Source organism: Macaca thibetana, chromosome 6, assembly GCF_024542745.1.
Source record: "Macaca thibetana thibetana isolate TM-01 chromosome 6, ASM2454274v1, whole genome shotgun sequence".
Taxonomy (NCBI): Eukaryota; Metazoa; Chordata; class Mammalia; order Primates; family Cercopithecidae; genus Macaca; species Macaca thibetana.
This window is the reverse complement of record NC_065583.1, coordinates 165,158,998-165,175,699: the sequence shown is the minus strand read 5'-3', so window position 1 is coordinate 165,175,699 and position 16,702 is coordinate 165,158,998. Positions and strand designations below refer to the sequence as shown.

Sequence of the window (16,702 nt, the reverse complement as noted above, 5' to 3'; positions counted from 1 at the left end):
AATATAAGGAATTTTCAACTCTAAATAAATTCATAAAGATTTCCAGTTCTCTACTGTTCAGAATATTAAATTTCAAAATTCATTAGAGTTAGTTTTTGTAAAACATCTGTTTATACTGCAATTCTTCTAAATAAAATTTGTTATACTGATTGTTTTTAGATGTAAAATTAATACTAACTTTTTGAAGTAAGATGACATTTAGGAAGAAAGCACACTTCAAAATGGATATAAAAGCATTAAGATACAGTAATTGATATAAGAAATACATCAAATAATTATAACCATAAAGTATTCAACCTTTCTAAGGCCCCACATCAAATTCTTAAAACAGCTGACTATTTTATTATTCTCAAATAAATTTAGAACAATCTTATGCTTAATATGATGATTGGTATTTTATAGACAAGAATATTAGTATAATTTGTCAACTGGCAATTTGCAAGAGTTAATATGAAGGTATTTATACTAATGATAACATACACTTTTAACCTCTTAATTTGCATAAAAATAAATCTGAGAAACATATTTTGATGAGGAATCTCAAAACAACTATAATCACTACAGTATATGGAAAGGAAAAGAAGCAGAATATCAGTTCAAGAATGTTTGCATCCCTAGGGTGAAAACAGACGAGACACATTTAGATGGTTATTTACAACACAATTCAAGATACTGTGTTAGACTGAATGGCAGTCTTGTGGTGTGACATTTTAATGCATGTGCTTGGGGAGTACAGATGCCTAGATTCAGAAATCAATGTCTAGACACCATTGAATTTGTAGAAAGTGATTCTTTTTCTCTATATCTCAATGTTCTTATCTACAAAATAAAAACAATAAGACCTGGCCGGGTGCGGTGGCTCAAGCTTGTAATCCCAGCACTTTGGGAGGCCGAGGCGGGCGGATCACGAGGTCAGAAGATCGAGACCATCCTGGCTAACACGGTGAAACCCCGTCTCTACTAAAAAAATACAAAAAATTAGCCAGGCGAGGTGGCGGGTGCCTGTAGTCCCAGCTACTCGGGAGGCTGAGGCAGGAGAATGGCGTAAATCCAGGAGGCAGAGCTTGCAGTGAGCTGAGATCTGGCCACTGCACTCCAGCCTGGGCGACAGAGGGAGACTCCATCTCAAAAAACAAACAAACAAACAAACAAACAAATAGCAACAAAAAAAATAAGACCTAAAGGGTTCATGAGGATGACATGGCATAATCTATCCAACCCATTTAATTTTGTGCCTGGCCTAGGGAAACTGCTCAATAAACACTGAAATTGTTATTATTAAAATTATTACTGTCATTACTATTGTTAGAACTACTATCATTCTTTTCTTAAGATCAGAGTGAAAGTATGAGACTAAGTCAACTATAGTTCCACATTTGGAGGACATCAAGCTATCTGGCCCTGGAATCCAAGATACCACATTAACAAGTAGATATTTTCATGAAAATTAACTACAATGAATATCAAAATGTAATATTGTGATCTAGCAAGGTCAGAATAATATATACTATTTAATGTATTGTATAAATAAATTATATGTATAAAATACATCTAAATATATAATACATATAAAATGTATATGATATATAGAAAAATGAATAACACAATAGATAATATGTACTCTGGAACATATAAAGATAGAAATACTTAAGATTAATAAGACTGGTGATTTTGCCAAAACAATGCCAATGAGATAAGAACAGTAATAAAATTACTGTATTTTCATTGGTTTGTTCATTCATTTATTCACTCTGCACTGGTTGAACAGTTGCTATGTGCTGGCCACTGTTTTGGCATATGCTTGTCGTCCCCGTCCTGGAGAAATTACTTATAGACTAGCCAAGGAAATGGAGGAGAAACAGGTACCGAGTTCTAGCAGTTGACAAGGCTCAGCAATGTCTAGTATAGGAGGCAGCAGCTTTAATCCAGTTCGTACATTTTGCTTCAGGATTAGGAGATCAAAGAAAGCTGGGGTACTATATGGACATGGCTCAGTAGACTGACCTTGGACTCTTGGCTAGATGAGAAAGGCTCAGAGGGCTGATGACTACAAAAAAAGAGAAGTTTAGAGGAATAAGAGCTTCCCTGTTAAAGGAGCAATGGCTGTAAATGCTCCTGCTATTTGGGAGGAGAAAGAGAATGAAAATCTGACCAGAAATGTGGTGCTTGGGAAGCATGGAGATGAATCTTGAGGATCCAGAAAGTATTTTAGAATATCCCTCCTACTTTGTGAGGAAAAAGGAAAAACTATAAGAGGGAATCTTAGAGGAATAATTTCAGCATTAAAAGGCAAACTACATGAGGTTAGAATTAAAATAAAATAAAAAAACAAATAATGTGAAAGAATAAAGGGGTTATGACAAGAAGAACAATGATTCATAAGCAGACTTTTGAATTAGGAATATTTGTGAGGGAAGGTTCTGCTTTGGAATTTAAATTGGAAGAAAACAAAGACAGAAAAACTTTTGGAAAAAAACAAAATTGGCAATGCTGAGAAGTCTCCAAAATATGTCTACGGTCCCTCTAATTTGTTCTTCTGGTTTTGCAGTGAAGCAGACATTCTCAAAGACTTTGGAAATGACTACTGCAATGTTAATTCTGAATGACAATTCAATAAGCTAATTGTCTTGTTTAACTAAATCAGTGTAACTTTATTGGAGCAGTAATAATTCAGCCTCATGAGAAATGTTTTTTTCCTAGCATGGAAACTAACAGTTACTCCCTAACTTTAAAACAGGAATTATATTTAATAAAAAATTTCCAAAAAAATGATCCAAAAGCAATCTAACTGTATTTTTTCCAGCTGGCAAATGTGTACTCACTGTGGTAAGGATATAAATTCCTATGGCTATGGTTGGTAAACAGTAAAAAGCAGATTCTTCAATATATGTCTGGTTTCAAAAATAAATATTTTGGCAAATTATTTATTAAAAAAATAAATTGAATTATTTCAATATTGCATCCTGCAGAAGATGAAACTACAAAATGTCTTACTTTGTGAAACAATTACATTCCTGTATTATTTATTTTCTCATGAAAATTCACACTAATCACACTTTTGAAGAAATAAATTTCATTCTTACAAAATGTATATGACCACTGGCTTCTGTTTGTTCACTAAATACTGTTAACTATTAATATATTAACTGGAAATCAGCATCTTCCCTAAAATAAGTTTGACATTTTTGCATATGTGGAAAAGATTTTTAGACTCTAGTTATAGAACTGTTGGCATTTGGGCTCTTGAAATTTAGCTAATAAGGAGAATGGCCTTTGATAGTATTTATAACATGTATTCCTTTTGCACCCTAATCTCCAAAGTATGGCAGACTTTGGTGGAAACGTCTTTGCAAAAAGTTCACTAGTTCAAAGGTGGGAAGGAAGGAAAGCAATTCCTTATGTGGAGCAAGCAACTGTTAATATTTATTACGTTTTATCTTTTTAGGTGTAGCTAACAACAATCAACATCTTGTGAATCTATGTAAGAATGGTGAGGCTAAAGATGATTTCTTTATTTAGTTGTCCTTATTCTATAGTAAACCATCACTCCACTCCAGATTCAAATTCTTCCACTTCTCAGAATCAAAGCTACAGATTAGCTTTTGAGTATAAATGCATGCATATATGCTTGAAAAATAAAATAGGGTATATATATTAAGCTTTTGAAGGGAATACTGTCACAGAATAAAATTTATTTTCTCTCAAAAACTTTTACAATTCAGCTTTTTGTAATATATATCTAACATGATCGATTACAAAGCACTGTATTACTTTTCTGTCATTGCATAACCAATCACCAACAGCAACATTCATTGTTTTAGCTAACAGTTTTGTAAGTTTTGTCAAGTCAGACTTGGCAGGGTACTCTGTTCAGTTTTACAAGGCTATCGTCAAAATTTCTACAGGGCTACTTTCTCTTCTGCACGTTCTGGGGAATCATCCCCTTTCAAGTTCATGCAAGTTATTGTCTGAATTCAATTCTTTGGGCCATCGGACTGAGGTTCTGGTTTTCTTGTAGGCTGTGAGTTCAGGATCCTCCTCAGCATGTAGATGCCATCTGCACTGCTAGCCCACAAAGCCCCTCCATCTTCAAAGTCAGCACCAGAAAATTTATCTCGTGTCAAAACTCTCTAGCTTCGAATGGAATTTCTTTGTCGCTGACCTCCAGACCCAGATTTAAAGAGTTTGTGTGATTAAGTCAGACCCACCCAGATAATCTACTTTCTTAAAGTCAACCGTGCTATTAAAATAACCCAATTAGGAGAGTGAGGCCCCTTCATATTTACATTCCTGGGATTATGCAGTCTGCGAAAACCAAGTGATGATGGGAACCTTGCTGGACACCTTAGAATTCTGCCTACCTCAAGCAGCAATGAATTTTTTTCCAGCTAATAATCCTTGAAACCATGCTGGGAATGAGGGAGTAACTGAACAGACATACACATTTGGAATCTCTTGATAATCCAGGATGGTACTAGCCTAGCTGAAAATTCCAAAGAACAGTTCATTTTCTTTAGGAAGGGCACAGGTTGCTGTTCATTGGCAAAAATATTAAGAGGTGATTTCCAAAAAAAGACAGAGGAATTATTTCAATAATTAACAAAGGGGGAGGTGACTGAAATCCATAAATCTGGAAATCCATAGTGAAGTTGGTTACTTTCAGAAACAATGTTTAATTGAAAATGGTACAAATCTCAAGACTACATTTTGGAAATATTCAGTTATCATTTTGTCAATTAATAAGCATTTACTGAGGAAAAGTTCCATGGCAGGTACCATCTTGGTACAGGGGATACAGGAATGAACATGTCAAGGTCACGTCCGGAAAGGGCTCATAGTCAAGGGAAAGAGACATTTACCTAAATGCAGATGCAGATAATGGCAATAGTTTGTCTGTGAGAAACAAGTGTGTGTGTGTGTGTGTGTGTGTGTATGTGTGTGACAAGGTCTCACTCTGTTACCCAGGCTGGAGTGCAGCGGTGGCACAATCTTAGCTCACTGCAGCCTTGACCTCTCGGACTCAAGCGATCTTCCCAACTTAGCCTCCAGTATAGCTGAAACTACAGGAGAGCATCACCACTCAAGGCTAATATTTTGTATTTTTCTTTTTGTAGAGATGGAGTTTTACCATGTTGCTCAGGCTAGTTTCGACCTCCTGGGCTGAAGCAATCCACCTGTGTTGGTCTCCCAAAGTGCTGAGATCACAGGCATAAGCCACTGGCCTGTGAGAATATATTATTCACAGGTATATTATATAATATATATAATATACCTGTGAGGTATACACAGGTGCTGGGCGGGGCCCAGGTGGTCAGGATCAGGGTCAACCTATAGCTTAGAGTGGAAGAACATGGAGTTTGGAACCTGTGACTGAGGTCTCGATCCCAGCTATGCACTTGCAGCATTGGTGAAGTTATTTAACATCTAAGCCTGTTTCCTCATCTATGTGATGTGAGAATACTTACCTTGCAAGTGGTTGTGTAGACTAAAAAGGTAACACATAATTGGGAGCTGTTAGGTTCTACACTAGCACCACTACCACCCCATTTTCTGGCTACCAAATGTGTGATTTGGTTTGGGCATCACTGTGCAAAACCATTGCAGACGAGTCTGGAATTTACAAGATCCCCCAAGGTATGGCTGGCCATGTGAGGCCCTCTGGGAAACATTTTTCATATATTTTCATATTATATATCACTAATTATATAATTAATATACTATATAGCTCTATATGTATATGTGTATATATTTATACATGTGTGGGGGGGGATTGTGGGAGACACAGAGATAGGAGGTAAGTCCCTTCCCTCCTTTCCAGCTCTGCATGCTCACAAGTGAGATCGTGGCACCTTATAACCATCAGGTGAATGCTTGGGGACTCACAGAGATTGACTTAGGGTCATGGCACCATTGAGACACCTAAAGAAAAGAACCCTGTCTACCTTCAGGCTTCATGTTAACTAAGGCTGAGACAATAAATGTCTCCACTGCTCAAGTCCATTTCAGTCCAATATTCTATGCTCTCCACTTATACCACATAAAATGAATTTAGCACGATGCTTTCAACTGTGATCCCCTGAATAACAACATGGTTGTTGTTCTACTACAGCCAGGTCTTACCTGGAGGAATCGCAAAGGTCAGAGCACCCCAAGAATCCATGCTATGATATCCTGTCTGCCTGCCCAGCCTCCTGAGATCCTTCTCTCCATCAATGCCTTCCAGGAGTGGCTGAGGGTGCGCAAGGGCACAGTGCATGTAATCAGAACTGCCACTTGCTTCTCTGCAGCTTGCTGTTGTCACCATCTCTCTCCTTCAGTGGGAGCTGTGCTCTGCTGTCCTTGGGCTACAGTCCACATCCTCACTGTTGGACAACTGACAAGTAGAGCTAGCTCCCTCCCTGAATGGGATGCCCAGTGTCAGCTCTGCTAGAGAAGTCACCTCAGCAAAGCCCTGAGACTACCAGTGACCCAGCTGCAGAGGCCATCTGCAGGGATGGTCACCCTGACGCTGGGTCTGATTCCCCTGTCCCTTGCAGCCTCCATCTGCTTTGTTCAATGTGGCCCACATTGCCAGACTCCTCCACGTCCTCAAAGGGACCCATTTTTCCCGTCTTGCTCTGCCGTGGCTTCCTCATTGACAAAGTGGAGACGATGATGACACTTAACTGAAAGGGTTAACATGAGCATGAAATGAGGCAACATGTACAATTCTTCAAAGAGTGCTAGCCTGCAGGAAAAACTCAGGAACTGTTGTCCTCACTCTTTATAATTGTTATTATTGTCATAAATCATCATCATTCTCATCAGCGTAAGTGTTCTAAGAATTATGTCTCATTTAGAAGCAGTCCATAGATAGGTCTAACTGTTGGTCACAGTCTTCATGATTGTTGCTATTGTCATAAATTACCCTGATTGTCAATCGTAAATCTTTCCAAAGTCAAGTCCCCTTTAGGAGATGCTCATAAGAGGGGTCCAACTGTGATGCGAATTCCATTTCTCTACCATTATGTTACTGATGCCTATGGAAATCAAGGAATATGAATAGGCATCTATTTAGGTGCCCTTAAATTTTCATCAACACTTGGAGAAATCTCCACCCATTCTCTGACTGAAGGTTAAAATATCCTTGGGCAGAGCACTTACGGAAAAGTCAGTGGAGTGTTAGCCCCAACCCTTCTCCAACACTTTGTGAAGTTACAACCACTGCCGAAGAAGAGAAACAGTCTAGCCTGCGCTGAGCAAGAAGACGTTCAGAAGGACATGAGCCCTGAGCTGGGTCACTGGATCCATAGGCAGAGGTAACCATGCTAAAGAGGGAAGACATTCTAGGAAGAAAGCATCATAGGCTCTGAGATGAGAAGTCATCATGCATTCAAAGAACTGCAGAAGGAAGGAAGGATCCTTCACAGATATGGTTCAGGTTTATGTATCCTGCAGATCTATCTCACACCATGTAGAGGATGGACTTGGGATGAATACAGACAGAGGGATGAGTCTGAATGCTGTTACAGGGTTAACAGAGAGTATGACAAGGGCAGGGACTCAGGCAGGTCTCCAGGCAGGGGCCTCAACCTGGATGAGGACTGGATGGCTCATTAAGCTGCCAGATAACACCTCATTGACAGGCCTAGAACCTCAGGAATGGGCCTTGGGCTGGGCATGAGCCAGATCTTTGTACTGGCCAGAGGTTTGGGGTGGCTACTACCAAGAGGGATTTGATTATCATCTTAAATAAAGCAGGACTTGATCATGACCCTACATAAAAAAGCAACATGTGTATAACGTTCCTGCCTCAGCTCTGCATAGTTCTTGGGAATCACGGAGAAAATATGAAACCAAAATCTCTGCTTGTAGGAAAGATGAAGAATCTAACAGCTTTATGATCTGAAAATAGGTTTGGGGTGAAAAAGCCAAGAGAGAAATGAGATAAGGTACAAGGTAAACTTTTAGCTGTAATAAAAAGCACCAATAACTGCTTTCCAGATGACTCAGAACCCTTAGACAATCACTAAATGGTCTGAATTCTGGAAACTATGATATGCATGTGGATGTTTAGGAAAGTCTGTGAAGAGATTAAGAGAACACAACGTTCCCATTTGCAGGGAGTTATAACCTAGAGAGGTGGATGCAGAGACTGATCTGCTGCAACAATAAAGATCTCCAGATTGTCTGTCCCCCAAACTTCTAGCACCCTCCTGTACTATTGGATGGACTGTTAGGAGGTTGACTTGTATTAAAAATGCATACTAATACTTTTTTTAAAAAAGTTGAAATGTTGATGTGACTACCTGGAAAGGGATCTTTGGCCCGGTGCAGCACTTTTGGGGGGTCAAGGCAGGTGATCGCTTGAGGTCAGGAGTTCGAGACCAGCCTGGCCAACATGGTGAAACCCCGTCTCTACCAAAAATATTTTAAAAAATTAGCTGAGTGTGGTGGTGCGCGTCTGTAATCCCAGCTACTCGGGAGGCTGAGGCAGGAGAATCCCTTGAACCCAGGAAGGGGAGGTTGCGGTGAGCCAAGATAGTGCCACAGTTGCACTCCAGCCTGAGCAACAGAGCGAGACTCCATCTCAAAAAAAAAAAAAAAGAGAGAGAGAGATCTTGGGAATCAGATGGCACAATTCCTACCATCATTAAAGTCAGAGTAAAACCCAAGTACATTTATTAGTCATTTCTACCTGTTATATAAAAATACGTCTGGTAATTGTGACTTGATTTTGTTTCATTTCCCCTAAGAACCTCTTTTACTCACTCCCTAGTGTCATTAAGAGGTATGAATCAACACCAAAATTAGCAGACTTTTAAAATAGCCCTCTTTAAAAAAAAAAATTGTTGATACTCTATTTTTGTTTAAATATCCCTTTTGATGTGCTAACTAGGGTAGTCTATCACCTTTAAGAAAACCTGAATTCCTAAAGCTGCATTTCTGAAGCCAAGTAAACAAGTAGGTTATGACAAACAAACAAACAGTGGAAGTTTTGCTATGCATCAGCTGTTCTCCAGAGAAGTACCAGTAAATTGCTTGTATTATACAAATGCAGATTCATACATTAGAGATTTTCAAAATACAAAATAATTAAGCTTGATGAAGGCTGATATTGTATATGGCAAAGGGAAATAATTAGGCAGTGTCACCTTCACTCAACACTATTATTTAGCACAGATTTAAGACAGATTTGTTGATGATATATCATAAGCTGTGAGCTAGACATACAAGACACAGTGTGCAGAATCAAAAGTCGTCATGGTATCATTTTTCTGTCTACCTTGGAATTAACTGACATATTTTATTCAAGACACTTTGGATGTAATAAATGAAACCTACTTGAGATGAATCAAATCAAATGAGGAAAGAGGACAGTTTTTAAGAAGGTATCAGGTAATTTCGTGAATGCAATATACATGAAACATACATTAGGCAGCCGGCCTAATGAAAACTATATTGCTTTCATTGACTTTCAGGGCCATTGGCTTCTCCGTTGGGAGGCTCACTGTTACCACAGAGTCCTCCACTAGCACACAAGCCACTATGGCCACCATCACCAAGCACTCATTATTTTATGTCACAGATTTTGGGTTGCTTATTTCACATCCTCCAGAGAAAGAGCCCTGATACTCACAGTCTGGTCAGGTCCATTTACGATCCAATCAGGAATTGGAAATTGATGCACAGGTTACTACATAGTTCCCTAGACCTGTTCCTATCAGGGGCTGGGGTTGGGTGAAACCACGTACAAGGTGTACAACATGGAAAAATGTCACGCAGAAAGATTAGGAACATGAATTGAAAAGGAAAACAGACCAATAGTGAAACAAGAGGCTTCAAAGCAAACTCGGTATCAGTTCAATGGTGCGTATGGACCTATAAAATCTGGCAGGCTTAGCTTTTCAGGAGATGTTCAGCTTTAACAGCAAGCTCTTCATATGTATAAAATTAGATGTAGTACAGGAAAAATACACTTAAAATTATTATTTTTCTCTCTCCCTAAATTCACTATCTTCAATTAGTCCAACTTATAAAACCAACTTCAAGTGAACACAGTTTACTTTTCGTTTTCATTATCCATCCTGCTTTGGTTGGTCTGGATGTTTAAGGCAAGTCTGCGATGAGTTTAAAACACCACGATGTACTTATTTGCAGCAACATATACATTTGGATGCAGAGGCAGATGCTTCCACATATCCTAGACAAGGTTTTATAACGGAAAATAATATTCCATCCATGTGGTTAACCCTGCTTAACAACAGAGAGTGCAGTGTTTTCTACTTAAAGAAAAAAAAAAAAAAAAACTAAGCAATGTTAAAAGTTTAATAGTATGTGACTCCAATACAAAATGCTCCAATTACAAAGTTATACTCTTACAAAGATAAAAGTATTTTGGAGCAATGAATACAAAGATATTTTTATTCTTTTGTGGCAGCAGGTGGCTAAGAGTCCAACAAACTCATGTTCCTGCTTCTGCAGAGTGGCTGCTGACCCCAGGACCCTGACCCGCTTCCATCGATGAGAGGTCATGTGACTGATATTCACTAAGGACTCTGAGTGCGGTGATGGAATTGACAATGCAATTCAGGATAGAGCCATAGGGGATGGCAAGGTCATCAAGTTAGAAAGAGGGCATTAGTCACTATATGGAGAAGTAGCAGCCTCAGTCCGCTACCTTAGAGAGAAACAAACTACCATTGTGCTAAGTTCACTGCAGTGTTGGAGTTTATTTGCCATAGCAGCTTTGATTTCCTCCCTAAAAATGCAGTAGAGTGCCAAACACACACCATCGAACGAGAGTGTTTTTGAGAAATGGAAGTTAAGCCTTATGTCTCTTTCACACACACATGCACACATACACTTACATTTTCATATATGAAAGCCTGGTTCTAAGGAGGATAATTTATTTTGTGGTCAAGTGGCTAAAAAGTTATAGGTTTTAAAAACATATATTTCATTATCTCAAACTAATCACTAACTCAATAATCATTTATGTTTATGAATGAGTAAATATTTTTACACATGGGGAACTGCACACGTGGTTGATCTTCAAGGCACAGTTTTGTAACTTAGCATTATGTATTAGCAAAAACAAGACTGGTTCCACCAGAATGTTCTCACTTTTATTTCAGGAACCTGGAACTCTGGATCATTTAGAAAAAAAAAAAAAAAGACCCACACTGGGAGACTGTGACTTGGCATCTCCTGATTTCCAGCAAGCTGGCTGAATGCAAAGCCTTCCTTTGTGTAAAATTACGTATAATTTGCATTCAGGGCAGGCATTAATTTTGTTAAAAGAGTTTCAAGTACAAATCAGGACATTTTGGACACCTTTGGAACATCTTAAATCAGGTCAGTTACAATTTCTTTCCAACATTTGACTGAATGTTCCAATTCCACCACCGGGTTGGAAAGCAGAGAAACAGCACAATTTACTTGCAGTGGCAACTCAAAGCACAGACAATGAACAGAGCCGCGCTGGTACCTGATGCTGCTCATGCTGCCGGTCTCGGATCCGAGCTTGCATCGCTCCAGCTGGCTGGCTACGATCTGCCGTTCAGCCTCCAGCTCTCGGGTCAGCCTTTCAAACTGTAATTCCTGAAAGAAACCCATGCACAAGATCAATTCAATCGTCTACATGACAGGTGAAATTCAGACCAAAATGATAGGACAGCTGAGGGGGAAAAATATGATTTTCCAAGATGTCAAATTTGAGAAATGTGCAATAAAACTAGGATTCGAAGGTTAGACGGGCTTGGGGCCCACTGGCCATGCAACTTTGAGTAAGTTAATTCATGTAAGTATCAGTTTCATCATTTGTAAAACAGACTTAAATACTTATTTAATAAGATGGAAATGAGGATTAAAGAAGACACTGTCATGAAAAATTATCCTGTGCTATCTTTGGCAGACGGTCAGCACCCGACAGATAGTGATACTCCTCACACCACAAGTAGAGCATTTAATTAGAAAAAAGTTCAGTTTTTAATTATCTTTTGGAGTATTGTGTTTATTCCCTACTTGGACAACTCTATAGTGTATACTGTTTTCTTCATATTACTTATATATTGTAGACTGAGGTAAATAATGCTTTATAACCCACACTCTTCATAACTTTGCATTCTAGCAGAATGACAATGACACCAACTCCATACAGCCTCATTACAAAGTACATAACCTTTGAGATATTTGATATATCGCCTTAAAAACAGACAATTGAACCAATGAAAAATGCTTCTACAAAACTGCCTCAAATCCACTGTCGAAAACTTTAATGAATGATTCAATCAGAACTTCAAAAATCTCAGCTGTTCCAACAACACGGCTTTGGTACCATATTTTAGTACTTATGTTTTCTTTTTCCATACACTAAAGTTTTTTTAAAAAATAAGAATAACCAGAGCAAATCATGTATTTTAATAAGAAACGGCAAGAGAAGTTTTTACAATGTCACATTTAATACCTTTTAAAAAATACATTATCTAAACAGTTATGTTTTGGGGATAAGAAACAAGAAAAGAATGCTTTCTCATGCTGAAAAATAGCTTAGGAGTCAGTTTTGGAGAATTTAAACTCAGAAGGTTGCAGGAATATATCTTTCCAGAAAATAAGATTTTATTTACTTGCTATCCCAGGACACTCTTGCATAAGGTCTTTAAAAGGTAGAATCTGGTGTGTCCCCTATATGCATTAAAAACATCCTCACTCTTTTCCATAGGTGCAGATTTTCTTTAATATTGACATTATTTTGAGAATCGAAGTAAAAGACACTTTGTAAATGAGAGCTTAACATTCCCCTTTAAGGCGCTGAAACTGAGGGAGCATTCTGTTATTTAACCTCAAACTTTTAATCTTACATATTCTGAAGGGCATCAAGTATTACAGGTAAGAAATTAGTAAGACCTCAGCTGAATGTATTTTATGCATCTAACTTCTTCTTCTCTCTTAAAGTTCTACTGCTTTTTTTTTCCCTTCAGGAAATTCCTTTTCATAATATCCAACTTCTAGAAGATTTTTCACTTCCAGACTTCTTAACATATTGCATCTTAAATCTCTCTGTGTAACAGCAAACCCACCCATACTTTTAAGTTGACAACACCTTTAAAAACATAATACTTGAAGACCAAACAGAACTCCTCACATGTCGATGGAAATTCATTCTTTGTAGCATCTAAAGTACTTTAATTTGCTGCCCACTTTCCTGTGTTACAGAAGTTGAACATGGTGAAACAGTGCAGTAGTTGGAGTCAGAATTCATAAACCAGGGGCTTCTGCTAGGACGGACGTTGCTCTTGGTCATCCCTGCTTCAGGCTGTGACTTCTCCATGGTTTTACCTCTTGTCTGTCTCACAGGAGGGGTGACAATGGGAGATGACTTTCTCGTTTGCAAGCTTCCTTCCCAGCACGCAGTCAGATTTTCCAAGACTCTTCATCTGTTCACGTAGATCTGTATTTGCATCTGGCTTTATTTTCCCTCCCTCTGAAAAAACAACCTTAGAGGTGTTCTTATGGTGCAGTTCTTTGGGTAAAGAAGTCTTCCAGCTTCACAGACCTTAAAAAGGTATGTATCTGGTTCTCATTTTGGAAGACAGTTTTGCTGTATCGTCCTCCTCTTTGCACTGTTTCTAACAACAACAACAAAATACAGTTACCCTTAAATTTATTTCTCTATATGTATATAGTGTTTGTTTGTTTATTTATTTATTTGTATTGAGATGGAGTCTCGCTCTGTCACTCAGGCTGCAGTGCAGTGGCGTGATCTCTGCTCAGTGTATCGTTTTTCTTTTCAATTTTTCTCTGCTTTTAAGATTTTCTCTTTACCAGAAGCACTGGGCAATTTGATGATTATGCTGCTTTGTGTAGCTTTCTTCATGTTTCTTATGCCTGGGTTATTGAGCTTGGATCTCTGGTTTTATACATTCCACCATATCTGAACATTTTAGGCCATTATTTCTTTATGAATTGTTTTTCTCTTCTCCATTATTTCCTTTTCTTCAATGACTCCAATTAAGTGCATTTTAGGCCACTTGGAATTGTCCCACAGTTCATGGATTCTCTTGCAATTAAATTTTTTTTCTTTTGTGTTTAATTTGGGTAGTTTCTATTGGTGCCTTCAAGTTAACTAAGCTTTACTTCTGCAATGCTTAACCAAGCATTTATCCCATCCAGTGTATTTTTATATCAGACACTGATGAATCAAACATCTCTAGAAATTTCATTTGGGTCTTTTTTGTATCATTCATGACTTTATTTAACTTTTTGCACATGTGGATTATACCGATATTAATTCCTCTTTTTGTTAATTCTAACGTCTGTGCTAGTTTCAGCTGATTGACTTTTTTCTCCTCAATCTGGGTCATATCTTCTGCTCCTCTGGACATGTAAGCATCTTTCAACACAGACATTTTCATTTTACCTTCTTGGGTTCTGGATAGGTTTGTATTCCTATAATTGTCTTCAGCTCTTTTATGAAGCACATTACGTTATGTGAAAGCAGTTTGATACTTCTGAGCCTTGCTTTTCAAATTTGTTAGGGGGAGCATGAAGTCTAGACAGGACATAGTCTAGGGCTAATCATCCTGCCCTACCATGGCAAGACACTTCTGAGACCCAACTCAATGCCCCAAGGACTATGGGGTCTCCCAGCTTGACTGGTTGGTGCTGGCAAACATTCCCACCTCTGTGTGAGTACCAGGCACAACTTCCTCACATCCTTTCAGATGGTTCTTTCCCTGGTCTCTGCTAGTTTCCTTACACACATGGGCTGCTAAGTTGTTTGCTGAATATGAGAAGGGGTAGCTTGCCTTTCTGATATTTGAACCCATGAGCTTCCTGGACTCTCAGCGCTGTCTTAACTACTCAGGCCCTGCTAGGCTTTGTCCTTTCTGCACTGCTGTGAGGAAACCCTCTCAAGGCAATCATTTTTCACCTTACCCCAAGTCAAGGGTCTATGGCTTACAGGGAAAACTGTTTGGGCCTTGCCACACCACTGAGGCTAGGATCTGTTAAGATGTAACCACCCTGAACTGGAATGGTATTCTCTTTGGAGCTGATAACTGAGCTTGTGAATGGGAACAAGAGGAGCTAGAATGGAAGTTCTCTACCTTCAAATGACTGATTGATTTTTCAACTGAGGATTGATTTTTCTCCTTGGTATAGACATTCTTGTGGACCAAAGGCATCTAGAGAAGACACAGCATCTTCCAAAGAATGGATGAGATTCTATTGCACTGGAGGATACTTAAACTGTGGGGTGACTGGAAAGATGACATTATCCATCTCTAACACAGTTTGGGGTTTGAGGGAGGACAGACGTCTCAGGAATGAATAAGCTGCTGAGTTTCTTGGAAAATTTGAGATGGAACAGCATTCAAGAGAGGGATGTTGCTAATAAGGGCAGATGAGTACACAAGAAGTTCATTGGAAAATTAGAAGTATGTGAACATATTTAGTGAAACTTGTAATTCTGGTTATAAGTAAATATGTAGTATTAAATTAATTCAGTGAAGGTGAGACTGTCAAGAAAGAAGAAGAAATATCTCTAAAGATTATCTAGATTCGCAGAATAGAAGAAACAACAGAAGCCAAGATAAAGGACAACTGGTATGGCCTTCTCCTGGGTAATTCCGGTAGAGAAGTCGTGACGTAAACCAGGTTCTAAAAAAGGTAATACAGAGACTGCCCAGAGACATTAAGATTTCATGGGAATTTAGAGTACCTGGTGGTTTAGACAGGACATTCAATGGTAAAAGAAGTTGTAAGAAAAAGCAGAGCAGTGTTAGAAAGCCTAAATCTCCCCACTATGTGGAAATTAACTTATGTAAGAGATCATAAATATTCATAAAAGTATTGGAGATATGATGCAAAAGTTCATTAAAATGTACAAAGAACCAGATTTAAATGGTTTCATCCTAGAATAGCACATTATTGAGTCATATAATACATTAGGACTATAAGAAAAATTATCAAACATTTTATAACTTGTCCTAAGCAGCCTAAATTAATGATTTATTTGGTTTAATTATATGGAGTTTATGAAATGTTTTTAAGTAGATAAAAGCATGTAAAGTCTCTTGGGGGGACTTAGCTAACTTAGTATGAAAACTGAAATCAGAAAACTCATCATCATAGTTTCACTACTTCCTTAAATAAATGTTACTTAACTTTGTGGTATAGCATTAGTTGGGATGGTATGATCCAGATTTAAGGAAGTATAAAAATGTACAATTGTTAAGTCTTAATAATATTGAGGCTTCTTCATTTCTGTGGTCTAAATGCCTGTGTCTCCATCCGCTGCCCAAGATTCACATGTTGAAATGCTAACCCTCAAGATGAGGGTATTAGGAGTTACGGCCTTTGGGAGGTGATGAACCAGGAAGTGGGCCCTCACCAGACACCATATCTGCCTGCACCATGATCTTATGTTTCCCAGTCTCCAGAACTGTGAGAAATGTTTCAGCTGTTTATAAGCAGTGCAATTTATGGTATTTGGTTATAGCAACCTAAACAGACTAAGACAAGATGCACATGCTATTTTTTCCACAGTTTCATTTCCATTCACATACAACATTTTATTTTCCCTAATTTAAGAACTTGGAGTTTTTTGTTCCTTTGCTCAGTTGTCTATGGACTTATCAAATCCCAAACTCCTCCAATTTGTATAAAACTTCTCCCCACACAAACATATGAAATAACATGTCTGTATCAACTACTGAAG

General features: G+C 38.3%; 1 protein-coding gene across 4 annotated transcripts in view; it reads right to left on the bottom strand.

The window, feature by feature from the left end:
- The window catches only part of CTNND2 (catenin delta 2), a 935,738-nt gene that overhangs the window by 585,993 nt on the left and 333,043 nt on the right, over window positions 1–16,702 (bottom strand). For all 4 annotated transcript variants that reach the window (XM_050794061.1, XM_050794059.1, XM_050794060.1 and 1 more), the window contains one exon: window positions 11,471–11,583. In XM_050794061.1, the coding sequence (XP_050650018.1) occupies window positions 11,471–11,583 (113 nt within the window). The remainder of the gene's footprint in view (window positions 1–11,470; window positions 11,584–16,702) is intronic.